Source organism: Malurus melanocephalus, unplaced genomic scaffold (genome assembly GCF_030028575.1).
Source record: "Malurus melanocephalus ecotype Western Australia unplaced genomic scaffold, MMel_1.1 scaffold_305, whole genome shotgun sequence".
In the NCBI taxonomy this organism is placed as follows: Eukaryota; Metazoa; Chordata; class Aves; order Passeriformes; family Maluridae; genus Malurus; species Malurus melanocephalus.
The window spans coordinates 903,973-930,507 of NW_026623537.1; the positions used below are offsets into that span (position 1 = coordinate 903,973).

The window sequence follows — 26,535 nt, forward strand, 5'->3', positions numbered from 1 at the left end:
CCGCCGCCGGAGCCCCGCGCACCCTCAGCCCCGCCCCGCCCCGGCCCGCCGAGTGTCCGCCGGCAGCCGCCGTCCGGGGCGGGCCGTGCCGGAAGCAGACGTGTGTTTCGGGAGGAAGGGGAAGCCATGGCGGCGGCCGAGGCCGAGTGGGAGCCGGCGGGGCTGCTGCCCGCTCGGGGGGGCGGTCTGGACTGGGGTGAGCGCGGCTTCGGGGGGCCGGGACCGGGGCTGGGGCTGGGGCGGGCCGGCGCGGAGCTCCCCGGCGGGGCCGGGCCGGCGCTGAGCCCCTTGTGTCTCCCGCAGAGGCTGTGCTGGGCGAGGAGCTGAGCGAGCTGCTGGGCGCCGCGGCCCCCAAGGACGAGCCCGAGGTGAGTAGCGGGGGCAGCGGGGYTGGCGGGGGCCGGGCTCCGCGCTCCGCCGGCGGGGTGAGCTCCGGGCCGGCTCGGGGAGCCCCCGGGGCCTGGCAGGAGAGCGCGGCTGGCCGGCCCTCACGGTGCGTCAGCGCTGAGATAGCGATCGCTTACACACACCGCGGCTGTCACGGCTGGAGAGTGGAGCGGGAGTGTCGGGGAGAGAGTTTAGGGTGAGGGGTGAGGTGTCGTGGAGGAGGAGCGGTGTTGTCACTGCCCCCGTGAAGGTGAAGCCTGCGGGGCAGCGCTGGCTCAGGACTACCTGAGAGGAGAAGGTTGGATATGTTACACCTCCATCCAGCCGGGTTCTTCTTTATCACTTTGCCTATTAGATTACTTCTGTTTTTTTATTCTTTAATGTAGGATTTTCTCCAAAACCCTTTGCTTGCAACATTATGCCTTAATCCCTATCTTTTTCACTCTGCAAACTGCTTTTCCTCTCCTGGGGCATTTGCCTGGTGGATTCTCCTCTCCATGATCTTCCCCTGCCCCCTGTGTCCTGTCCCACTCCAACACAACCCCTGAGTTATCCAATGTAAACTTCAGGTTTTAAGAGCATTCCTGCAGGTGTACAGCCAGTCACTGGAGAAAGTGTAGGAACTGACTGATTGTACAAGGGGAAAGTATTGCCCATGAGCAGGTCAGTATTACTTGCCTGTGTGGAGGCTCTTACTGCACGGCTCATGTTGTGGGTTTTTGGTTATTCTTCCTATAAACGTGCACTAATGAATTTTCTCTTCATTGTAACTTGTAAGTACCAGTATCTATCCTGTCTGCAGGCTTTTTAAATCTTCCTTCACAAGGCAAGTTGAGAATATAAGGAAAGGTATACTTGCAAGGTAGTTTTTAGGAAAATCTTTTTGCGTATTTATATGAGCTGGGTATGTCATGTCTGTATTTTTTGTGTAAGTGCTCGTAAAGGGGCCACATCTGCAAAGGSAACTGAGACTTACACATGCACAAGCAGAAGAATATTGTGAGAAAACCCCAACTGTTATTTTAAAGGGTGTATGTATTAAGTGATTTTAGCTTGTTTGTTTGTTTYGGTTTTTGTTGCAAAAGGAACCTGGTGTCCTTGGCTTTAGGTGTTGACATCAGTGTATACACGTATAGGGAGACCTAATACATGCTGCTCATCAGGTCTTGAGCAAATCAGTCTTGTGTTTGTTTTCCTGTGGTAAACTGTCCCTGATGCTGCTTTTGTAAAGTGCTTTGAGATTAAATAAATTAGATATATTTTTCAAGGTAGTTGAAAAAAAGGATGGCACCAAGATGCTAAAACTTGTGTTTTATATGAGGTGGCTCAATGACTGAACTTAAAACTTTTGCTTTACAAATCACCAATAAGGGTACAATAATTAATTATAATCTTAAACTGATCTGCCACTTCCTACAGGTGTAAGTTCAAAAGAAGCTTTGCTTTATGTGTTTTAGTTGAAAGTTTTTCCTTTAAGGACTCTTGTCTCTACATACCTTAAGGCACCTGAAGTGATTGATGATTATGTTATATGTTTTGTTTTCTGGAGCTGTAAGAATGTGAATATAATGGCTGGTGGTGTCAATTATTCTTTGTCTTGTCTCTTTTTCTGAACTGTCATTTCAGGACAATGATCTCTATAACTTTCATTTTGACTTGGATTTGATGTCTTGGGATTCAGACCTTTGGAATATTACAGGCCATGCATAYGCAGGTAATTAAGCTTCTGTATTTTGCAGGTGTTGCTCTTCCTACCCTGCCCCACAAGGGTGAGCTGTTTAAACTCATGGGGAACTATTTGCTGCCCTACAGCCTTTTGCTCTGTGATGAGAATTATGCTGTGTTTCTGTAGGATGGGTACAGCAGACAAGGGCTGCCCTACAAGCCAAGCTGTGTCTTCTGCTGTGCCATGCTTCAGGAATTAAATATGTGGTGTAGGACAGTGTGTTCTTTACTGATATCCCATTGCTAAAAACTCGTGCAGTAAAATGTCTTTACCTGCCTTTTGCAGATGCAGACGTGAAGACAGAACCTTTGTCACCAGCTGCTTCCAGCTGTTCGGTCCCTTCGCCATCATCTGTGGACTCTCCAGTGCAGAATGTGCCTGTATGCAAAAACCCCCTGTAACATAAACAGAAACAGTTCTGACAAACCAAAATCCCTGTGATCTATTTCTCTGACCAGATTAATGGCATAAGAGGAATAGCTTATTTTTCCAGCCCTTGAAAAAACAGTGGTGTTTTCTTACCTCTTCTCTGTGACCCAYTGGAATAAGAGCATGTTCAGCTCTGTTTGCTCAGCTATGTTTGTTAGCCTTGTTGCCAAACAAAATTGCTTCTAAAGRCTTCTTCTGAGAGAATGAAACTCTACCACAACATGGTGGGAGCATGAGTTTATGGCTTTTTAGTCTATCAGCTGCTGGCCTCTGCCTCCCATTGTTCTGCTGATGTTTTTTTTTTTTTTTAGTGATGTCTGGCATTGGCCACAATCAAGCTGCAGAACAAAACCTTTCTCCTGTTGGCTGCAGCAGCAACACAGATAYGATGAAAAGCAGATATACTCAGAACTGCTAATAGACTCTTCACTGTATTTCTGAAGTATTAATCTCCCATGCTTTCTGTCTGCAGGATGATATGGACTTCAGCTGTAGCTCCCAGATGTCTCCCATCTCYCTCTATGGCAAAAGCTGCAAAAGCCCTCCATCTCCTGAAAGTGATGGAGACAAGAAGCCTCCTGTGAACATCTCTTCTCGATCTGGTATGAGAGACAAAGTTAACCTTTATCCATAAATGGTGTGTGTGTTGTCTTGCGTATAAATTATTGACTAACACACAGTAGATACCCTGTCATTTATGACTTGGATATTTGATCAGATGTTTATTTTTAACAAATATTATAGATGGGTAAACACAATTAAAAGCAACATTAAATGCCATATTAAAAGCAACTTCATTATTGCTTGAATTCTGTATATTATGTCTTTTGTTCCAACTCTGACTCTTTTTCCTTTTYTAGCAAATAATTCTGCAAAGAACCTGAAGAGGTGTGGTCAGACAGTGTCCAGGCCTTTGATACAGCCCAAACCCCTTTTGCCTGCTGTGCCTGAAGCTCAGGCTAACATTGGCATCCCAGCTAAAACCATCATTATTCAGACTCTTCCCACGCTTGTGCCACTGCCAAAGAAYCAGCCTGTTGTTAATATCCAGCCAGCACCTCCTAAAGGTAGGAGAATTGTCTTGACTGGGCCAGGTCTTAGTGGTAATATTGTCTGTTTGGGATGGCTGATAGAATGAAGTTAGGTCTGGTGCATGAAAGAGGAGGAATAGGAGAAAAAGCAGTTCTAATGTTTTGTTGGAAAAGCTTTAGGCTGAGAAASTGGGCTTACTCTTCTCCTGTGAGAAACAGAACTCACATGGGCATTGTGTGGAATGGAAGAGAGTTGATTATATAATTCCATTATTTGGAATGGAAGACAGAGGCTGTGCTGAGCACTGGCTGTGGAGATCAAACTGCTGATTTGGAAGGATCTGTAGGGATGCTTTGCTCTGTACTGCTTGCAGTGTCAGGTGGTGCATAAAATGATTACAGTGCTCTTCTGACCAAAGGAAGATCGAGCAGAATTGAGGGTGCCTTGAAGGAAGCTGGAAAGCTTGGAGAAGTGATACAAGTTTGTATTTTTTACCCACATGAAACTCCACCACAACATGGTGGGAGCATGAGTTTATGGCTTTTTAGCTCCCTAAACAGCATTAAATGGAATGCTGTGAAATCTGCTAAAAATTGAGAGCTTTTCTAACCTCTGACAAAGTTGCTGATGTTAACTGATGGAAAGTGACTGCCTGTCCCCTGATAATTCTTTATTCCTACAGATACCCTGTGACCAATTTTTTAAGTAGCTCGAGTTTTTATTTGTGAATCCAAAGCATTGTTTCACTTTCCAGCCGAGGCAGCAGGGACACTGCTTGCCTTGCAGGAATTGGCAGCAGGGACACTGCTTGCCTTGCAGGAATTGTCAGCTGCAGTTGCTCGTTTCACCAGCTGATGGCCACAGTTCCTTTTGGTTGATTGCACAGGCACTGAAGCATGGAAGAGAAAGGAGACGAATTCTTAAGGGCATGGATCARTAAATTATTGCAATGGTGAAAAAAATGTCTCCATTACTAATTTCTCTTCTATCAGGGGTTCAGCCAAATCTGGAGATGCTGACATTTGTTATGACATGCCTGAGATTCTTAGACTTCTTAAAGCACAGGTCAGCGCAGTCAGCGTGACCTAATTCTTATTCCTTCTGATGTTCCAGCTGATAAAATATCATCTGGAATAAGGAATGCTGGGGTTATGGATTTCTTTGGATRTAAGTCTAGTACTCTGAAGATCAGCTTCTCCTTTTCCCTGARGAAAAGTCAGGACAGTAGTTTCTGTGAGACAGTATAGAGGAAATACTTTTGGGAAAGTATTTCCATGCATTCCATTTACTTTAATTGATGGTATGTTTAAAAATTCTRTTGTGCAGCTTCCATAACAAAAACCATAAAAATCTTTTTTTCATCAGCCAAAATCCCCTGCATGTGAAAAGCTGGAGCTACCAGTTTGAAATATGCCATTATCTTCAAAGAAGCATGAGAAATTGTATTTTCACAGTCCCTTTTATAGAAGCTTAAAGTAGATRGCATGATCTTAGAGCATCACATCCTTTATACATCAAAAAAAAAAAAGTTGTAATAGTTTCAAATTCATCATTTAAGGTTCTTAAATATGATGTCTTCAAGACTGTGTCTGAAAAAAAGAAGGTCTAATTTTACTCCATACATAAAAGATCTTGGCACTGGGTGAATTACTTCACTTTTCACCTTCCAGAAGGCTGGATAAATGCTGTAATGCATTGYCGTGCATTTTGGTTGGAATGCTCAGCTGGAATGTGCTCTTTTCTGAAAGCTGGCGAGGTCATCCTGTTACAAAGGATTAGAGAGACGTTAATGTGTTTTCAGACAACMAAATATTACTCAAGCACCTGCTTGAGTTAAATGTGGTTGTTGGACTGAAATTTCTTGGATGTGACTGTTTTTAATTCCATTTCAAACTCTGTCAAAATTACCTCATTTATTTTKCCTTTATTCTTAAGCTTTATACAGYTTGTGTATAAACTTTCTTGCATAAGGCATTTTTCTAAAAGAATGATTTTAGTGTGAATTGAAGCTTCATCATAAGTTTTGAAAGTGTAACTTGCATTGTTCTCTTCATCTTTCATCTCCTAGTTTGAATTGGTCTGTGTAGCAGAAGTCACTTCTGTGCAGTACATTTTCCATTGAATACAGCAATAAAGTAGGTAGRGACAAAAGGGAGAAGGAGGATTGGGGTAAGTTGGCTCAGTTCTTTGAAAAAGTTGTTCAGAGTACTTCAAGTGTGAGCAATACTGAAATGAGTAATGTATATAACAAGTGTGGAATTTTATTAACCTTTAAGAGCTTTTGGGATAGAGCTTGATTTATTGGATCCCTTTAGTATGCATAGTTTTGGTTTGCAAGATGGATTAAGAGTCCTGTAAACTTCAGAACTTCTTTTTGCCATTCCTATTCTGGGAGATATAATAATGCRTTTGAGATAAATTTTTCAGGGCAGAAGAGGATGTCAGTATGGCCCTACAGAGTGGTSATGTACAAATCCATTTCATCCGTGCTGAGCGCTGCTGTTTGTTCTTGTGTTCCAGGTCAATCCGTGGTGCTCCCCCAGCCCGCTGTGGTRCAGCTCCAGGCTTCTGGGGTGCTTCCTGCCTCCCAGCCAGTCATTGCTGTCACTGGAGGAGCCACACCACTTCAGAACCACACGGTGAATGCACTGCCTCCAGCTGCTGCAAACGGCTCAACCAACAGCAAAATCCTGGTGACAAAGCCCTTGCTTCAAAGCACCACCCCAGCTGTTGGGCTGGATGTAAGTTCTGACTGTGTGGGATAGCTGTTAACCAAGGCTTGGACACAGCTTTTACCTACTGGGTCCTTTAGAGCCTCAGGAAAACTCTTAATAGGATTTCCAACAGTAAACAGGGAATTTAGCAGCTTGGCACAGAACAGAGAGGAACAGCTAGATCTCTGCTGGCCTGTCTGGAGTGGCTGAAAACAGTGCTGATACATATTTTCCATCACTTGTCTTCTCAAGTGCAAGCTCTCAGTGGCTGGAGATCTCTTACATACAGGAAGATTTGATAGATATCATTTTTGGTTAGTGCTAAATAATTTTTCTAATGCATATAATAAAAACATTCTTTTGGAAGTAGTTGAATTGGAAATCACAATKCCTAATTCTTTTTCCTCAGATTTTRCTCTGATTTTTAGAAACTTCAGTTACTGAGTTCCATATGATCCTAATCTCTTCAGACTCCCTTTTGATCAGATACTGAGCAGAAGGGGTTTAAGCTCTCAACAATTACAGTGCGAATAAGTAAGTTTTTCCATAGCAAGCAGTAGGTGTRAACAGTAGCTTTTGAAATGTRTGTGGGKTTTTTTTCSCCTTCAGSTTTGACATCCTAACCAGCTAGCAAGCTGGGTGTTAACTTRATTTAGCTCCTGGTAATTTGGAGCTGCTTTGATTGCATTTTGCTGTCCAGAGAGAAGACCTGCTTGTGGAAAGGACCAAAGCTTCTTGTGTATGACTTTAAARCTCTGAGTGTTGTTGTCCAGTATGGGATTCCAAGCACATTTGGGAGCTGAGGGTCCCATAACATCTCAGTGTAAGGGAGAAAAACACATGGAATTTTGCTGTACAGTGACCTGCTACCAGTGCAGGGCCCTGTGTCCCAAAAGCACTGGGAAGCCTATTCCTTCATCTTTGGAGGGATGTTGCTGTATGGTTTCCTGGTGTCTGGGAATTGTCATGCTTGATGTTAAATTCTCCTCACTAATCATATTTATGTGTGGGCTATAATGAAAATGTTGTGCTACAAATAGCTCAGCAGCCAGACTACAGTGGAAACCTGATATTCAATGTACAAGCAGCGAACAAAGGTCTGTCAGTAGGCAGAGCAGTTAAATGTGCTACATTTTTAAATGGTAATTCCCTGTCATGCAAAGTTAACTCTAGAGACCTGCCAGCAGTGATTGGATTTGTGATTCCCTGTGAGCAGGGCTAGCATGGCACCTTGCYAGTGCCTGAATGTAAAATTTAATTGACAAAACTCCCTTATTGTCATCATWCTCCATGTACACATCCATGTCTTCAGTATTCAAATGTGTAGCTGGGGTAACAAACAGGTGTTTGTTTTGAAGGATGGTTGTGTGGGTATTTCCACCCAAAAAAGGGCAGTTTTAGGGCTTGTGAAATGCTGCACATTTTACCTGTGTTTGTTAAAACATGAAGAAACAGTTGCAATTGCTCTTTGGCACTGTGAAGAAGTGCCTTGAGTAAGAACAAATGTTTTGGGATTCAGCTGGTGCCAGCAGGGTTAAACCATCTCTCGGCTGCTTTGGACACCATATGTGGAGCTCAGAGCTGCACAGATGGAGCTGTCATTTGAGCTCTGTAACACGTGTTTTTGTTTGCTAATCTAAGCAGATGTTGCAGGATAAAAAGAAACACTGCAGGACTTTCTTTTGGGGTTAGGAGGGATAAAYTGTTAGCTTAGCACTCAGACTTCCAGTGGATTACACTGAGATGGGCTGATGGCAAGCTGTAGGCATGAGGCCCTGTGTGTCCTGGTGGCACACATTGTGTGAAGCTTTCCAGCCATGGAGAAGTGCCAGAAAACTGAAAATCTAGAAAAGATTAATTATGCAAAATTACTTCAGCAGAAGTGTGGATTTCTGTTGAAGAATTCTCTTTTCTGTGCTGTACATTGTGTAATATTAATATAAAATAAACTTATTAGGCAAGTTGTGTTCTGTTGAGTTAGGGACAAAAAACCCAGCACTTCCATAAGAACAAAAAAACGTTGCATATGTTTTGTCTTCCTGCATTAAAGATGCATCTTCAAAGACAGCAGCTTTCATAAGCTGAGGTAAGAAGCCAGCCAATGCAAAGTTGAATGGTTTGTGCTTTCAGCTCTTTGTTAACTTTCCCAGCATGTGTACAAAATACTCTCTGGAGCATGAGAGGCATTTTTACTTCTGGAAGTACAGCTTRTGTTGGAATGGAGATTAAATTTTGCTCAGAATTTTCTTTGGAAGTAAATTGAGGTAGCAGTGTTTATTTGTAAAGTGCATGACTCTTTATGAAAYCTCTGAAGACAGAGGACAATCTGAGTCTAGTGTTGTTTGAAGAAAGGGTTTGCAATGAACCTTCCAGTTCCCCATATTTACAGCATTTTTGTGTGTGGTGGTATAGTTTTCAGCGGTGGAAAGCAGAAGTTGCATCACTGATTACTGATTGTTTTGAAAGCCAAAGTCTTCCCTCTATGGTCTGTGTTTCTTAGAACCAGAAGTGGCTATCTTGAGTGGAAAATCAATACAACTTATAAAGTTGGAGACTGCAAAAGAAGTTAGCAGAGGTGTTTGCTCTGTTTAATCTTGGTTCAGCACTTGTGCAAAGCAGTGTTGCTTAAGCAGACTGACATTATAAATGAGTTCCTTTCTCTCCTGATTACCAAAGTGCTTGAGCAGAGGGCATGTTTATCTTGATGCCAGGCCAGCTGTGTAATGCTGATTGTCATGCTGCTTCCAGGTCCAGCATTCTTGCACCAGTTCACTCACACAACTCTTTCCATTTCCTGCRTCAGATTTAGGTGGATCAAGGGTGCAGTTGTGGCATATTCCCCAAGAAAAGCCAGGCAGGGTGGAGGGTTGACCGAGGATCTTAAGTTATTTTAGGGACTGTAAATTAAAATAACTCAAGGACACAAATACTGGATTTTAAGCAAGCTTAAAAGATGAGACAAGATGTAACAGGTGTGTCATTGACTGAAATGCAGGGATTGCACAGAATACCTTGAATTGGGCTGGGGAGTGCTGCTGTTCCTCATGGCATTTGTAGAACTGTGAGGAGGGCAGTCTAGATAAATGCCACATAAAATGCAGATGGCCATGTCTGAATCATCACCTTAGGATGTACTCTTAATGTRCAGGCACTCCACTGGTGCTCTRAAACCATCTTTTCTTCATGGAAGCRTGCAGATTTGGCAGAGGTTCCAGACATGTAATTAAAAGCTATCCAGTAATGAATAATCCTAGAAAGGTCTGCAAACAAGAATGGATGTAAACAATTTGGTCTTCTCTCTTTGGCTTCATGATACAAAACCTCTTTTTGAAAAGGGGAGTGGAACTCCTTGTTTGGAATAGCAGACAACTTAAGCCAAAGCTGCTGCATGAACTCATTCCTTATTTTTTCATCTCTGAACAKTTTAAGTGATCCTGGCCCCAAATAAGTGTGTTCTATACACTGCAGTTCTTGGCTAGCCTGAATCTTTTTTTTGGTCCGTTTTTTATATGTCTGCAGAAGCTTTTTTGTGTTGAATGTTGTAGTACTTAAAAAATTCAAGACAAAGCTTAGTGTTAATGAAAATATGTTAAAATCTTTTCCTTCTCCATTCCCTGCTAAAGAGAGAAACTGGAGTAAGTACAAACAGCTTCACTTTCACAGACTTTTGTTGGTGGCAGCAGACTAGACATATAATAAATGATATGCTTTATAAAAAGCAATTAGACYGACATGGACGCAGCCCAGAATGTTAATGCACTGTAATATGTTTTCTTAGTCTTTGTCACCATACTGCAGCATTATGAAGAAGAATGTTGTGTTCAAACAGCTTGTGGGCACTTTGGGCACYTTTTGTTTGCAGACACCAGTGCCCTAAGGGAACATACTGCGTGTGTGCAGGTAGACACAAGGAGAGAGTTGGAAAGCTGTGCTTACACAGCTGGATATAAACCTGAGCACTCAGATCTGAATTAATTAATGTTACTATTCTGTGGGTTTTTTTTCCCAGTAGTACTTCTGGAATAGTTCTCATCTTTTTTCTTTAATGTTCCTGCTGTGAGAGTTACAGGTTACACCAGTGCATGTGGTGGTAGGTACTGAAGGATATTCAGGTCTGTGTAAGATAACAGCTTTCAGTTATCTGTCATTGTAATTGTCCTTAAGGCACATCTAGTTGTAACTTAATAATGTGATGGAAGTCTTCTGTTCTTAAAGAAAACAGAGTTGCTAATCAGTGAGGGAAAGGAAATCAACAGGCTAGTGTTTAAACTTGGGATTTCAAGTAGTTTTGTRTAGTTCTGCAGTATCCATCATAGTTATCCTTGTCAGCAGCAAGATGCTTTTGGTCTGGGTCGTCCCACTCAGTGCAAACCRCAAAATGAGTAAGTGGTAAAAGATGGTGGCGTGTTCCTGCTTGGGAAAAAAATCAGTCATCAGGACTGCTGGAGGATGGGGAGGATGGAGATGTCCCAGTCTGGTSTTGCAGACTGAATGCCTGCTAGTGGTTAGAATGAATTATGTGCTCTCCTGGAATATGTTTGCTGGTTGAGCTTCATCCCAAAGGAATCCAGTTTGTGTGCTCTCAGARACTGTTCTGTGAAGTGAACCAAAGCATATTGAGTGGGACAATCAGGAAATGTGAATTCAAGCCACACTCCTGATGTTAATTAAAATGGTAGKGTAGATGCACCCAGAGACTGCATTTAAACTGCCTTTTAAGTGCTTGACACACACAGAATATGCAATATAAAATCTCCAGCACTATTCAAAAACTCCATAGCGTAGCTGGAAAAGGTGCATAAGCAGGTGTAATCAGTGTGGAAATGGCTTCCATACAGAACAAACTGGAAAACCCTAGAAATTTCCTGTAAGGAAAGCAGATGACTGATAGTAGCCTGTGAAATGGTGCATGGTAAAATGAARGTGAAAGGCATTCTTGCTGCCTTGTTGACCTGAATATAAGTGTTTTCTGTCTTTGTGATTTGATTGATCAAATCAAACTGCTGCTCAAGGATATGAATACAAAACATATGCTTCCACATATAGAAAGTTGAGAATGCAGGAGAAAACCAAGACAGTGCAGGGCCTGTTTTTCTCTTATCTATGAGCTATGACTGAGAGCTGTACCATGATCCAGAGGTGCCTCTGTGCTGACCGTTTCAGCTCATTGGAAGCAGAATGTGAAAAACAATCTGTGCAGACTTTGGCAAAGAAATTCTGCGTGAAAAGGAGGCACTTTTAACTTGTGGATTGTTAACACAACACTGTGTGTTGTCTGTCCAGGTCAATGTCTTGAGGCGGCAGCAGCGCATGATCAAAAACCGTGAGTCAGCCTTTCAGTCACGCAAGAAAAAGAAGGAATACATGTTGGGACTGGAGGCCAGGCTGGAGGCAGCCTTGCTGGAGAATGAGAAACTCAAGAAAGAAAACAGCACRCTGAAGAGGCAGCTGGATGAAGTGGTATTAGAGGTAAGACTGTGATGAAAATTGGTTTTATGTGGAGATAATTGTTCAGGCGGAAGGTGCTAGAATAGAATTGTGGAAGTGTCAGCTGGAAGACCTTGGAGAAGTGTCAGCTGGAAGACCTTGGTTTCTAGCCCAGCATCCCATTCCAAGCATGACTTTCACCAACTCTAGGGCAGGACAGCTGACACATTATCTGGTAGACTTTTAGTTCTTTACTTCATGGTGATTCTGAAGAGTTCACTGGACAGAAGCTGAATATAATGTATAAACCAAGGTTTTGTTTTTGAGTAGTTTGGGAATATATTCATGCATAATTAGGCAAACAAAAATCTAAAAAGCAAGCATAATTTGGTGTATTTAGCTTGTGACACACCTCTGCATATCTGTGCCCCTCTTTTTTACAGTGTCTTCTGTTTTTTCTGTCTAGAACCAGAAGCTCAAAGTGTCATCTCCAAAGAGAAGGACTCTGTGTGTGATGGTGATACTGGCCTTTATCATGTTGAATTATGGTCCGTTGAGGTAAGCTGCTTAGAAATTCCTCTTGACATAGCATGTCCTGAGATTTTTGTTTGAATCATTAATAACAGCCATTTCTGTGCTCTAAAGCCTTGAGCTTGAAATCTGACATCTGTCCTTTATTCTCCTCCTGCTTAGGGGAAGATGCATCTGTATAATGGTTCCTCTTTTGCAATCCTTTTGGCACTAAGAGCTAGATTTTGTACTTCCAATTTCTCTTCATTTGGCATTTTGTTAATCAGTGCATCATACAGCAGTTTCTCTGCTCCATTTGTACCCGCAGAGATTAAGAACTCTGTTTAGAATCCTTTCAGGAAAAAAAGTCAGACTAGGAGAGYTTATCTGCTTCTTCATACCTGTGCTAATTTCAGTAGCTATGACTTGTAGCTGCTTTAGTACTCAAAATACTYATAAATCCCACTGTACATTCCACACCTTGCAGTCCTGGCCCTTAGATGTGTCCAGCTGCATTTTCCCTCATTACAGTGTAAGCCCTGTAATACTTGTTTTCCAGGTCTGGTGAAGTGGTTGTTCCCTCTCCTTGRTTAGTTGAAGTGGAGTTGGTGAAGTAATCAAAAACCTCTCATTTGAGTTGTTATCAGTAGGGCACAGGAGCCAGAGAGCAGCAGGGAAAAGCTGCTTTACTTCCCAGACACTTTACAAAGAAATCTGTGGAAGAAAGGAGAATAAAAAGAAATGCTTCTTGCACATATCTGTCTATTTAACTTGACTTTGCATGTATTTAACTTTAACTTTTAGATGGAGCTGTTTGCTTTTTCAATATTTCACTAGATTCCCAGTTAGCAGCGTCTCCATTTCTCCTCAAAATCCCAGTCAAACTAAAGGAAGGGGATAAATGTGGAGAAAGGCTTTGTTTCTGACTGTGATAAATTTCTAGACTGTTGGTGTTTGTATTTTGAATAATAAAGGAAACTTTGCTAAAGCCAAAATTACTTTTGAAGTATTTGCAGTTATTGCAAATACTGCTTATCTCAGAAAGAGAAATACAACTGATAAATTTACTTTGATATGGATAATATTACGGCAGATCATTTCATAGTGGTTTTAGGGTTTGTGTCATGATTTTTGACTTATCAGGCAGAAAAATCAGCTTCCAGATGCTAAGGAATTGATTTGTACATCCCATCTGCATTTCAAACACTACCGCTCACTTGAGAGAGACACTTGGTGAGAATTGCTAGAACCAGTCATCTTTCTGAAGCTGAGTGTCTGCATTACAGTGAGAGGATGGAATGCATGAAACTCCTGTTAGTGATGAAAGGCTTGGAAACACAGAGAGATGGGTGGGAAGTCTTTTAGCACAATGCTCTGAAGTTCCTGTGGCATCTTCCCTACCCCCAGGAATGAGTAAGGTGATGAGCTCGATGGCAAGGCACTGCTGTCAAAGTGGGCTGAAAGGTCCCTTTGTGTTCATATCTTTACTACAGTCAGTAACTATAAGAATTTGACGGGGTTAACTTCTTGACATGCTTGATGTTTAATAAAGTAGATAAAGCAAAAAGAAATCCTTGGATGTCTGACTGTTCCTGGCCAGTGCAGTAGCTGAGYATGCCAGTGTAACTGCTGTGCCTGAACCAGGTGGTTTGCATCAGTACTGGATTTAGGCAATGAAGGGAAATGTAATTGCAAATYTACAAGGAATTAGTCTTTCTGTTTTGTTTTTTTTTTCTCCCTAGCAGAATAAATGCTTGCACTGCAATTAAAATCTTAGGCTTTATCAAGGTGGTGTGAACGTTGGTTGTGCAATATTCTTTAGAAGAGCCAGAATGTGGGATATGYAAACCATTCCTTTAGATTTCACTCCTCCCATACGTATTTTCTTCCCATGAAGAAGGTGTCACTGAATGGTAGCTCCACAAACATGATAGGATTGTTGTTCTGCTATGTCCTTAAGAACAGAAGATTCCAGTATGTGTGCTGTTTTTCAGTCCCTGCAACTTCCTACAGAGATTTTTTTTTTTTTTTTTTTTGTGATAATACCCATGCTAGCTTATAGTTCAGCAAAAACATTCTTTTCTCCCAAATTAGCTAACCATGGAATCCCTAATTTCTATGCAGCGGTCAGCTGGAGGTAAATATGTTCTGAAAGCTTGTGTTGCCATTTTTGTTAAGGAAGAATTGAAGGTTCACTTGCATACCTGAATGGAGTTGTGCCAGCCTTTGGGCTCAGGATGTTTTGATTCAAACATAGTGAATATTTTGTTACTTAAAACYAATGAACCATTGCAAACAGAGAGTGACATCCAAAAAAAAGCAAAATCATGGGAAATTCACTCCCTAAATTCTGTAGCAGACTTTGATACTATGAGGTTTCACAGAGGACTCCAAGTCTGCTGTTCAGCTGTTTTAAGATTATGGGAAGCAATCCAGGATGTGGCAGCCCTTGGCAAGCAAGTTTAGCAGATAAAGTTATTCTGCTGACACATTTTTTCACGCTGACAGATATGTGTAGGGGTAATCTGTAACATTGAATTTGGGAATATGGGGGTGGGGGTGAAAGTCTGGTAGGGGAGCCGGCCTGGTGACACAAGAAATCTGTTTGAAAATACTGGAGGCAGGGTGCTGTCCAGTCTGCTTAATTACCAGCAAGYTTTTCAGAACATCCTTCAGTCTTGAGCACAGCACCGTGGTATCTCCAAGAAAAGAATGCAAGTCTAATTAAATAGAAATTGAATAGCAGTGTGGATTGAGGATGTGAAAGTGGCTTGTGTGGAGTTAGTGGTAACTGCAGTRGGTTGTACTGTGCCACTAAACTCTTTTGGCTTTGTTGCTGCTTTGTATCAAAAATTGAAACTTTCAGTTATTAAAAGCAATAGTAATTTAGCAGGAATTCTATTAGTGTTTCTATTTTATCTGTTTGTTTTATGCTAGGAGAAAGGCGCCCAGGAATTTCCCATCTGTGTGTCAGTGAACTATTCTCTAATCTTGGTGAATTATTTGCATTTGGATTCAACATGTATAAAAACTTCCTTTTATTATTATTTAAGMGTGATTGGTGAGGTGTGTGAAGGGAGAAGGGTACATTTTGATTCAGTTCRTTGCAGAGGTCACCCCCTTGCCCCAGCCTTGCGTTCTGTGAAGTGCAAGACAGGAATTGGCAACCAGCAGYGTTTGCACAAAAAGCAGTGAGCACACTGGCCTTGGCACACAGCAGGGCTGGGAGCTGGAACCAGGGCATCTRGAGGCAGGTATCCCTGGGAGCCAGGCTCTCCTGCCTCCACATGTGCCTTCTGTGGCATTGGTCACATTCCCAGCTGGCGTGGCATCCCTGAGACATGGCTGACTTCTGGCACTGACAAACWGCTAATTAGCTGTGCTGGTTTTTTAGCACTTACGACATGAAAKCTGGTCATTTTCAAATTATTGCAGTTCCTACATGCCTTTTTCTCCTTCTTTGATATCCACGTTTGTGTTGGACTGTGCTTGTAGAGTAACCAGATCTGAAAATGTGTTAAACAAGCACAAACAAGGCTGAAACAAATGGAAAGCAAGCACATGGTCTAGTTTAAACAATCCGTGTATTTATTTTGGGAATATTTTTATTTTGATTCTCTTCCCTGTTCTCATTTGAATATAAATTGTCTTGTGTGTTTTGTTTTTTTAATGCAAATCCTACAYGTGACAGTAAAATATTTGCAGGAAAGTAACCCAAGCAATGTATAAAAAGCAGGGAAAGGAGAATGATCACAGAAGAGGCAAAAGATAAATTTTYTGCATCTCTTCGTAGAACACTAGCAGCAAAGCATGCAAGCCAGGTATTTGCTGGTGGCTGTAGAATTAATTTTTTAGCTACAAAAAGTGTTCCATTTGTTATTTTTTTGCCCATAATCAGTCAGATTAAGCTTACATGGTGGTTGTCACCTAGCAGCAGTCTCAGGGCATTTATTAAGATGTCAGCCAGCCAGAACGTGTCCTAACTACCATTTTAGATATGTAGGGAACAGAAAACAAATTACAGTATGGAGCTGAAGAGAGGAAAGGCGGATTTGCAAAGGGATTGGAACAGCAGGTTTGAGAGGGTAGTATGATACTATTTTTTTAGTATTATTATTAATTTTGTGATTTCTTACAAGCTGGCCACCTCTGTATGGCTGAAACCACTTTCAAACAAGAAAACAGAGTTGGTGATAYAAAGAAAGCTGCATTTGTGATGGAKAGTGACTGRGGTGGTGATTGATGTAACTCTCTAAAGCTGCTGCTGCTTCAAAACCTCTGGTGTCCTGTTGACCTCAAGCAGCTGTGCTAGACTGGCTGGCCTTTTGTAGAGACTCATTGCAGCTCCTCTCTAGGGTGTCCTGATGGGCTTTCCTCTACTTTCTAGGACTATCCTGGAAACTGGATAATCTGTTAAAAATCTAGATCCACTGAGCAGTCTGCAAATAAAGGATACCAGCCTGGCTGGCTGTGATTTTTCACTGAGAAGTATGATGTTTTTGCTGTTGTCATAGAGTACAGCAAATGAGGAAGCAGTGACTTTTGATTCCTGGAAGACTTAGGGGTGTGTCTCATTTCTTAAACTGATAGCACAAACAGGAACCCCGTCCCCCCAGAAGTGGTAAGATTGATTATCTTTTRCTAAAAATGAGAAAATTGCCCAAGGATTGTTCAGCTTGCAATCTATCATGATGTAGGGGTAAAGTAATAAAAACACACGTCTTTCAGCAGCACCCAGATTAGCATCCCAGCTAGTGTGCAGGATGCTGGCCAGTACCACTGGGGTCTGCTCAACTTTTGGGCTGCCACCAGCACCATCCATGAAGCACACCTCTATTGGTGTCACTATGGTCTAGAGCCCTTACTCAAGCTGAGCAATCTTGAGCTGGTGTGTGGGAGAGCAGGATTGTTCTGGGGCCTGGTGCAATCAGCAGTGATTTTGTGCAAGTTTTCTGTTGTTTGAGACTTGCTGYACTCCCTTTATTAAAGAAACAGACCCATGTTATGGCAGGCAGGAGTGTAAGCTCAGTGATGGGATGTTGGAAAGTTAGAGAAATAGTGCTTCTTTACAACAGCATTTTCTGTATAGGCACAGGAGCTGACCTCGTTCCCATAGCATCACATGCAGCAAGTGCTGTATTGCTATGGAGCTGTCTGTTGTGGACTGAGGTTTGCCAGTGCAGATCCCACCCACAGCAGCCAGGCCAAAGTCTCGGTGTGGTCTGGAGTCACCTCTGTGCTGCCCTGGCAGGTGACCCCAGGCGRTGTCGTGGGCTTGTTCAAAACCATCCCAAATGTCCTCTTGAATTACATGTGCTGAGTAGACTAAAGCCATGTGTCTGGCACCTGCCCAAAGTGAAGGGCAGTGACTAACAGCTCAAACACTGTATTATTTTTGTCTTACATTAGTTTGTTGCCTTAACAATTCTTTTCTGACTCTGTGTGTGCTCCTTCCTTCCTCCATTCCAGGGCAAAGGGGGGCAGCTTAGTTGGAACCACTGATAGTTTGCAGGAGGAATGGAAGAGGAACCCCCAAACTTGCACTGACTGCTTGAAGCATCTCTAAGAGATGTTCTGAGAGCAGAGAACCACAGATCATGGGTTGTACTACATGCCCAGTTTCTTTTCCTCGGTTCATCCAGTCCTGGGCTTTTTTTTTGCTTGGTGAAGGATAGAAAAGGACTGGTTTTCTGTTTTTTGCAAGCTTTAATAGCCTTCCATATGTCTTCAGGAGGTTGATAGGTTTAAATGTGATGTATAATAAATCTACATACAAATGATGACAGTCAAATGCCTGTCAATTTCTTACACATAGATGGAGTGGTAAATATGAAGAAAAAACTGTGAGATGAGTGCAAGAGGCATGAAACAGGGCCGTGTTAGCCAGCTCCATGGCTCCTGGCTGCCGAGGRAAAATCAGTAAAATACCCTCAGGGTATTTTAGCAAAACCAGCAGAAGCACTGGAAGATATTTGTGCATCAAACGTGCATTACGAAAACTTAATTTAATGTTTGTGACACTGGAATACATTTCAGTGCTGAGTTGAATGTACATTTGTGTTGGAGATGGCCCAGAGGTAAAAAACTGCTTCTGCAGCACACCTTTGGTCTTGTGTTGTAGTTTCTCCTTGAAGAGAAAGAGAAATCAAGAGGAAGAGGACAGGCTGAATAAATTGGATTTGGATCTAGATTCCAGACTTTTCAATACCTCTTTTAATAGGCTGTTGCTTAAGTAAAATTGGATACCTTTGATTTTCTTACAAATTCAACTGTAGGAGCAAGAAGGGATTCYTTSCTTTGCTGATCACAGCCACACACTTTGGCAATAAAGGCCAGATAATGGTAGAGAGTTTTCTAAGCAAAAATAAACAAAACTGTTCTGGGTGTCAATATTTGCTTTCTTCCATTCTTTTTCTGAGGCTTTATTAAAAATAAGTTGCTTCTTGAAGCATGCAAAACACAACAACTCAGAGATCATCCCTGCACTTTGGGGTGCTTTGCTCCTCTTCCCTGCAGAGGAAGAAGGCTGGGCTCCTCTCTCCAGCCCAGCCCTCAGGAGCAGGCAGAGCTTTGCTGTCAGCAGATGGTGCACTCTTCGGGAATAGAAACGAGAAATACWTTCCAGAGGGTGTCTGGCACTATGGCAGCCTTGTCTGGAATCAGTTAGGAAGAGGACAAGGTCTTTGGTTGGTGTCTCCTTGCAATGTCAACTTTAGCTTGTTGGAAACATCCCAGCTCATACTCAGAGATGGTTCTGTCCCCGAAAAACTCTTTGTTATGATATCACTGTTGGCTTTCGTCTACAAATTACTGTACAACTTAAATGTCAGTATTCAAAACTTGAAGTGCACAGGATTTACTCAGCCAGAAGCACAAATGAAATTTAGTTTGGGCTCCTGGCAGGACTTGCTTTCACATTTATCAAACTGACATTCAAACCAAAGAAGTAAAAATRCAGCTAAAATATCAGGTGCTGTTGAATGCCTGGAGAAACCATGGCAGGAGTGCTGCTTTTCTTTCCCTCTTATAATCAAATTTATCTACACTTCTGAACAAACAGCTGCATGAAGTATTTAGTGGTTCTTTCTTTTTTCCCTTGGATCTGGGTTTGCATCTGAAACAAGCCGAGAGCTCAGCCAGCTTGGCCAGAGTGTTTGTGGCTTGTGCAAATCCTTTCATGYTCACAGTATCTGGGATGTTCAAATGCAGGCTCTAAAGCCTTGCTGGGCACCCCAGGTGTGTGAGTGAGCCAGACAGGAAAGAWTCCAACTTCTAAAAGACTGTCTTGTCCAGTAAAGGCAGTTCTCAGCTTCAGTCTTTTTTGACTTTTAACAGGGGGCAGTAACTCAGTTCCTGCAAATAGTAGGGCTTGCTCAGGGCAGGTATGCCCAAGTGCTCTTCCTTTTCCAAATTCTCATCTTGTAGCTCAACAGGATGAAAAAGCTGTCTGTGCTTTTGGCATCTGTCACATTAAACCAGTTCTTAAAATTAAACCAGTTCTTAAATGAACTGTTGATATCTTATTTGCAAACGCTGTTTTTCTGAAGCTGTTTTCCCTCCAAGTGGAATCTTCTACCTTTCTTTTTCATGTTTTCTAGCCTCTTCTGCCTGATGTTTTTAAACTGTGTCACAGTGTTGGAATGTTCTCTGTCAACCCTTCCTATTCCAGCTTGTATTGTTGCTGTTCTGCTTGGCACCTGTAAAGCTCAGCATGCCTCAGGCTGGCAGATGTTTCCAGATGCAGCACTACAGGAGAGGTTCATCCTCATCCCAGCTGCTCAAAGGGATTCCGTGCTCCTAATGCTTTTTCCCCTATATTAATTTGAGATGTCAAAGGAGGAATATTTCTGATACCCTGTCTCAGACCCTCATGTACCCACTTGGCAAAGGAAGGTTTTGGAGAAGCTGGAGGATTTGGATCTTTAGGTGCACATCCTCTCTTATTTGTTTCCTGAAGATGGAGCCCTATTTATAGACAATATAGCCCTATTTATTTATTTATTTATTTATTCATTTATTTCACTGGTGTGCTCCCATGGGAGAAGGGAAGGGGAAGAAATGATACAACAGAACAGCAACATCTTTATTCAGATGGAGAAAAAACTAACAAGACTCCCTGAGTAATTAGAAAGTGGAAGTGGGGCAGTATTTCAAGTTGTGGGGCTTTTCCTTATCCAAAATGAAAGCTATTTTGGTTTTGGGTCATTGCCACAAACCACAGGAGCAACAAAGGGGATTTTTTTTTCAGGCGTATTCAAAACTTTGGGAAGGAAATTTTAAGTCATCTTCAAAATCCCAGAAAAAGAACGGGAAAGGGGGACAAATGTGGCCCATATAGCAGAAAATTCTGCTAGCTTCAAAAGAAAAATAACAATCCTGATAAAGGAAAGGGCATTAGAAAAAACACCCTAATATAATTTTTTTTCCTCAAGTTGGGGTTCACATCATCAGAAGTGGGAGCCATGGTTTATGCCTGTAAGAATAGCAAAGCATACTGTGTTCACCTCCTTCTTTGTCTTTTGCTGCTGAAGATATCATCTTTCAGGTTGAAACATCCTATGCTCAGCTGATTTTTGATGAAAAGATAAAAATGTTTTGCAATTGAGAAGAGGAAAATAAACATTTCCTCTCTTCTTGAGCTGATGCAATAAAGGGAGGTGTGTGTGGTTTAGAATGGGTGTGTAGCTAAAACAACCACAAAACCGGAAGATTATCTGTGATTGTAGAGCAGTGTTGTCTTTATCCTTGGTTTGGATTTCTCTCTCCTTCAGAGTGTAGGGTGAACTGCAGTAGCAATGTGTTGCATGTGACACTTCACCTCACCAAGCTGCAACCCGAAAAAACAGGAATCGTTTTTGCAGAATGAGACAAATAGGAAGGAAGGAGCATCATGGAAAATGCGGATTTGTTACAGTTCTTCTGCTTAGATTTTTGTCAGCTTTAACTAAATAATTACATGGAAAGTTTCTCCAGTTCCATGTGTCATTTTGAACAGGAAAGGAGAGAAGTAGGTCGGGCAGAAACGCCAGATCCGGGAGGTCCAGCAGCATTGGATGGCTGATTCACTTCAGGCTGTGGAGAAAGGATTTTCAGGAGAATTAATAACCTTCAGATCTTCTGAGAGATATTCTTGGTCTACTGAATAAACTACCATGTAGTTCTGGCTGTCATTACTTCAGATTAAGTAGAGTAAGGGCATTTCACAGGTGAGCAGCTTCCAGCAGGAACGTGAGGCATCTGTTTAAGCATCAGCCTCAGTTATGAGCTCTGGTTCTTGGGCTTGAGATGCTGCCAGTSGTACTGATGCTTTCATTGGCAGAGWAGAAATGTGATCTCATAAAACCTAGTATGTAGTGGAGATTGTTTCTGTAAAATTGGATAGGCCTGGTGTTGCCTGATAGGAGATTATGAATAAGCCATCCAGCTTTCCATGCAGTAGAAGCAATGAGACATTTGGATATCAGTGTAAAAGGGCAGCAAGGAAACTCTTAAGTACTTTTCTGCCCATTGGCACAAGTGAAAACAGAGCCCATAACATTCCTGCTGCCCTCATTCTGTGCTGCTGCCTAGAAACCTGGAGGAGAGGAGGCATTCRAAGCAACATCAGCCTGGGTCTAGGATTATCCTGACTCCTGTGGTTCAGAACATCACACAATTACTCACAAGGACACCTGGGTTACTACTAACAGCAGTGCAAAAGTGTTGGCAAAAGGGAGGGAATTTCTAGGCAGCTCTGCCTTCTGCTTAGTTGTGGAGTATTTCATCTGCCCTCCTTGCTAGGTTTTGTCTGTCTCTACTTGTATTAGTTGCCTGTTGCAAAGTGATGCCATATAAAACCAGGAAACACTCCCCTGCAGGGTTTATGCTCTGCTGCTCAGGAGGGGTGGGGTATAAATTAAAATACACTCTGTGGGCTGTGGTCAGCATGAATGGCAAAGATCTCATCGGTGTTCTGGGGCCTTGTGGCATTTTTGTGTTTTTGCTGTGTTGCTGCTGGTGATGCTCTGCTGTTGTCAGCCAAGGTTAGGACTTGGATTTGTAAACATTCATATTTCAGGAAGCAACCATGTTATGAAAGAGGAAAGCCAGCCTCTGGAGAGAAGAAACCAAAGTTTTGCTTCCATGCTTTCGAGAGTTCTCCCTTGTAACTCTCCCTTGTGCCCAAGGGTGCAGATGTGGTGCAGCGGTTGTGTGGTTGTGTTTCCAGCTCACGTGTGCAGTGCTGCTGCCTCTCTCTGCATGGAGAGCAGCACAGACACTCCTGTGCTGGCTGGCTCAGCAGCCCTCAGGCCAGGATCCTTCAATCCATGCAAGCACACACCAGACCAGCAGGGTGTCTGGCACCTCAGCCTGCTGCCAAAGGGGCCCTTAGCCCTGCCAGTTGTTCCAAATCCAAGCAGAATTGAACATATTTAAGTTTGTGTGCAGTTCTGGTAGATGTCTGGCATAACATTGCAGGCTTGCAGCTGCATGGAATTTGATAGCTAAGTTTTCCTTACATATTGTATTCATATAAACTATGTAAATTGTACTTTGAGGCTGATGAAAGTTAAAGTTTGGTAGTGCTTTGATTTGAACGTAGGTAATTTTCTTATGCCTGTAGACGTGGGTTACAAGCAGAGTGTTCTTAGTTTCATCAGGTGAAGCTTATGTGGGGGAATGTGAAAACCAGAGCATCAAAATCCTTCAAATAATTAAAACTGAAAAAGAACAGAATTGCTTGTCTTACTACTGCTTCTTTGAACAATGATATTATAATTACACAAGATATCAGTTTTTTACATTAGCTATGACATTAACCTTATCCATGCAATGTAACAGCAGCCAGAAACTTCTCCACCTGAATATGTAATGCCCTGCAGTAAGGTTCCTTTCAGACCCCATGTTTGTGATGCATTTTGCTATGTTTATTATGTTTTCCAGTGTATTTGAAAAGGATCCCAATGGAGTTGATTCCACTGTGAGTTCTAACCACCGGACCAGAAATCTCCTGGAGTTCTCGGCTGGTCAGGAGTCCAACACAGCTCAGAAAATACCTGAGGGCATCATTCCTGAGAAGAGTGATAGGTAAGATGAGAACYTTTAAYGTATTTTAGGTGGCAAAAGGCAKTGRTGCTTTTAGCCCTCATTGCCTTTCTCACCTTTTTGGCCAGTGCTATTGCTGCTTTTACAGAGTAGCTGAGTTTTAAACACAGTGTTTTGAAAGCTGCTCTGTTTGCTTTTCAAATGAATATGGTGTTTTATCTCCAAGAGTACCCAATTCCTAGAGCTTCAGGGGTGTACACGTGGCTGTGCTGCACAGTGTTAGTGAAGAGCACATCTACAAGTGCATGCCACTGAGACTTTCAGGATCTTCCTTAGTTCATCTGTTTGCTTTTTTCCACTGATCTGTATTTTAGCTTGCATAGTTGTGATATTTGTCATATTATCTGTGTCTTCTTGCTTTTCAAGTTGGAGTATTTATTTTCTTAGTTGCTCCAGAGAAGACTTGGGAAGTTCACAACTAAGAACACGCTCTGAACTTAGCACCGTACTTTTTCATTTTAAAAAAAAATCCATCTGAGTCCATCCTTGTGCTTATCCATTATTTAATAAAATACTGGCTTTCAGGCTTCCTAGATCTCTAGCATGCAGTGCATAAGTGAACATATAATTGCCTCCAGATTGAAGTCTGGCTAATACAGCTCATGTTTTCCCCTTACAAGATTTATCCTATTAGACTGTCCCTTTCCAGTAGAGTGTTTTGGCTGGTTGAACAAAGCCAGGCACAGATGTGCAGAAAGCCCTAATGTATTTTGCCATGCAGCAAGAAGGCAATAAATCAGGAGCATTTTAAGGCTGTAGCCATGGTGAGGGCTCTGTGTGGTACATTTCAGACCATGACCTATGGGACATAAGCAGAGTGTTTCTCTTAGGAGGATGTGCTTGTGCCTGCACCTCCTTTTCTTTCACTGTTTTACCCTGGGTTTGGGAAGCTGTGAGTTCTTTGCCTCATATTCTCCTTTATCAGTCCTAGATGCAGCAGACAGGAGAAGTAGAAAACTGGGAAAGGGAGGGGAATTGAACAAGGCTTTCATAAGCTTTTGTACCTGATTTTTCAGAAGGAAGTTGAGGGTCAGGGCCTAGAAGTCTGTCAAAAACAAAAGGACTAAGGCTGTTACATTGATAACTGTCAAGAGAGAAACCTAGATTAGGTATTTGGTGATAAATAGTTAACCCCACAGGAGGTCCTGAGAGTGTTAAGGATTTTTGTACTGAGAAATACAGGCTCCTTTTCACTTTATCAAAACCAAGCATGATTCTCAAGACAGAGATATAAATCCTCTCCACTAAGTTGTAATTGAGTTTGTGGCTGCTCAATTGTCACATAGCTTATGGTCTTTCTATCTGCTTGGTTTTAGTGGATAATAAATGTAGTGTTTCTGTAGCATATCTTGCACAGCTCTGGAATGAAAAAGAAAGTTGTGTCTGCAGATATCACATAGTTTGCATACTATGAGGAATATTTTACAGACTGCATTTTCTTTCAATATCTGGCCTTCTTGGGAAGGGATCCAACATCTGCTAATGCTCATCTATCTTCCCTGCATCGAGGGCTGTCAGCCCCCTTTGAGGGATTGACTGAGAACATTGGAATTGTTTTTCACCTGCTTCAAAGATCTCATGGGAGCAGCTCTAACATTTGTGGGTCTGCTGATGTTGGTGTTTGTTCTCTGGATTTGGTCAAAGGGTCATGAATAACTGTTTAAAGGGATTTCTTGATGTGCTTTTCTTCATTTTTCCCAGGTATGACCATTCTGTATCTGATAACAAAGCACTAATGATAGTCTCAGAAGAACCACTGTTATATATTTCACCACCGCCGCCCCCCTGCCGGCCTCTGATCAACCGGACAGAGTCACTGAGGTGAGCATTTAAAGTTTATTAGGAGTTGAGAGATAAATTCTGTGTTGGCTGAGTGCTGCTGGACAGCTGTGAGTGATGTTACTGTCCATTCATGGTGTCCATCCAGTACGTGACCAGTGTCTCATACGTGTCTGCACGGTCCAATGTCTGCTGCCATAAGGACAGATCCAATTGGATCTTTGTAATCTTTCCATGGTTTTAGTAATGATTTTGACTTTCTTTTCACACTGGTCACTTGCAATAACTAAATAACAGTTTTCTGATTGTCTGGGAGTTTTTCATTATGTAAAAGAGAAATTGCTTGGTATGTTCGTAATGTGGAAATCAAGTCCAGCTAAAAGCCTTTTTCATAAGAATTATATAAGAGTCTTCTATCCTTCAGCTTTTGATATGGGCAGACTGAGCCTGGTATTGCAGATGTTCTTTGTTTCCTGTTACAAAACACCTATTTCCATTTTTTCCATAGATAGGAGTCACTAACTGTATCTCCATTCTCTCTGTCCATTCTTTCTCTCAGATTTACTTGCTGTAATTTATCTTGAATCAGCTTTTGATTTTAAATTTCAGCAGTCCTTCTAGTGATTTCAAAAGTACTGTTCGTTGGGCAAAAGAAAGGACTGTATCTACCTTATGTGGAAAATATGTGTGCATGAATCTAATACTTTAGAGATAATTCCTTAAAATGTAATCTTACAAGTGTATTTTCTTGTTCTTGTATTTAAAATAAGTTACAAGTAAACCAATAGTAATCTTCAGTGTCTCTATAGTGGCTAAACTGTTGTGTGCTAGTGAAAAATTCTGCTAGTGGTGTTTGCAATCTGTGTTAATGCTGTGGGTTTCCCTAGGCTGACCCACGAGCTGCGAGGATGGGTTCACAGGCACGAGGTGGAGCGAACGAGGTCGCGAAGGCTGTCCAACAGCCAGCAGCAGAAAGCTCGAGTCACACAGGTGAGCCCTTTCAGTGGCAGCACCAGATAATCCCAGAGCACGTGAAATGTTCCCCCTCACTTGTTTGCACTTGTCATTATAGACAAAAGTAGCCATGGTGCCTGTAATTAGGGCACCCGACACTTCCCATTTGAAATTGCTGGGTTTGGTTGACTGTTATGTTGTCAAAGTTGTTCTTCCATTCCTGCTCTTGGATTCAAGAGTAGATGTTTTGAATTTTTTTAGCAGCCGTCAAAATAACTTCTGCATTTTCTAAAATGAAATCTGTAGTTATCCTTTCTAAGGGTTTTCTGTAAGAGTAAAGATAAGCAATTGCTTAGTGGAGAGAAATACGACCTTCAGCACATTCATCTGGCTCACTGTTAAGGGTCACAGCTGATTGTTTTTGTTGAAATATTTCTATTGCTTAAATTTTTGCTAGAGGAATTCCCTTTTTTTCTTTTTTTTTTTTTTTTT

At 42.0% G+C, this 26,535-nt stretch overlaps 1 protein-coding gene across 1 annotated transcript; it reads left to right on the forward strand.

Annotated features, from left to right (window-relative positions):
• Positions 1–77: 77 nt before the first annotated feature.
• LOC130579969 (cyclic AMP-dependent transcription factor ATF-6 alpha-like) lies at positions 78–26,079 on the forward strand (the record flags this gene model as incomplete). The annotated part of the gene is made up of 12 exons (XM_057377185.1): positions 78–196; positions 304–368; positions 2,014–2,101; positions 2,399–2,493; positions 3,015–3,144; positions 3,403–3,609; positions 6,095–6,315; positions 11,572–11,757; positions 12,182–12,273; positions 23,149–23,292; positions 25,012–25,131; positions 25,977–26,079. Coding segments are annotated over exons 1-12 (1,521 nt in total), but the record flags the coding sequence as incomplete, so codon positions are not given.
• Between the last annotated feature and the right edge of the window lie 456 nt (positions 26,080–26,535).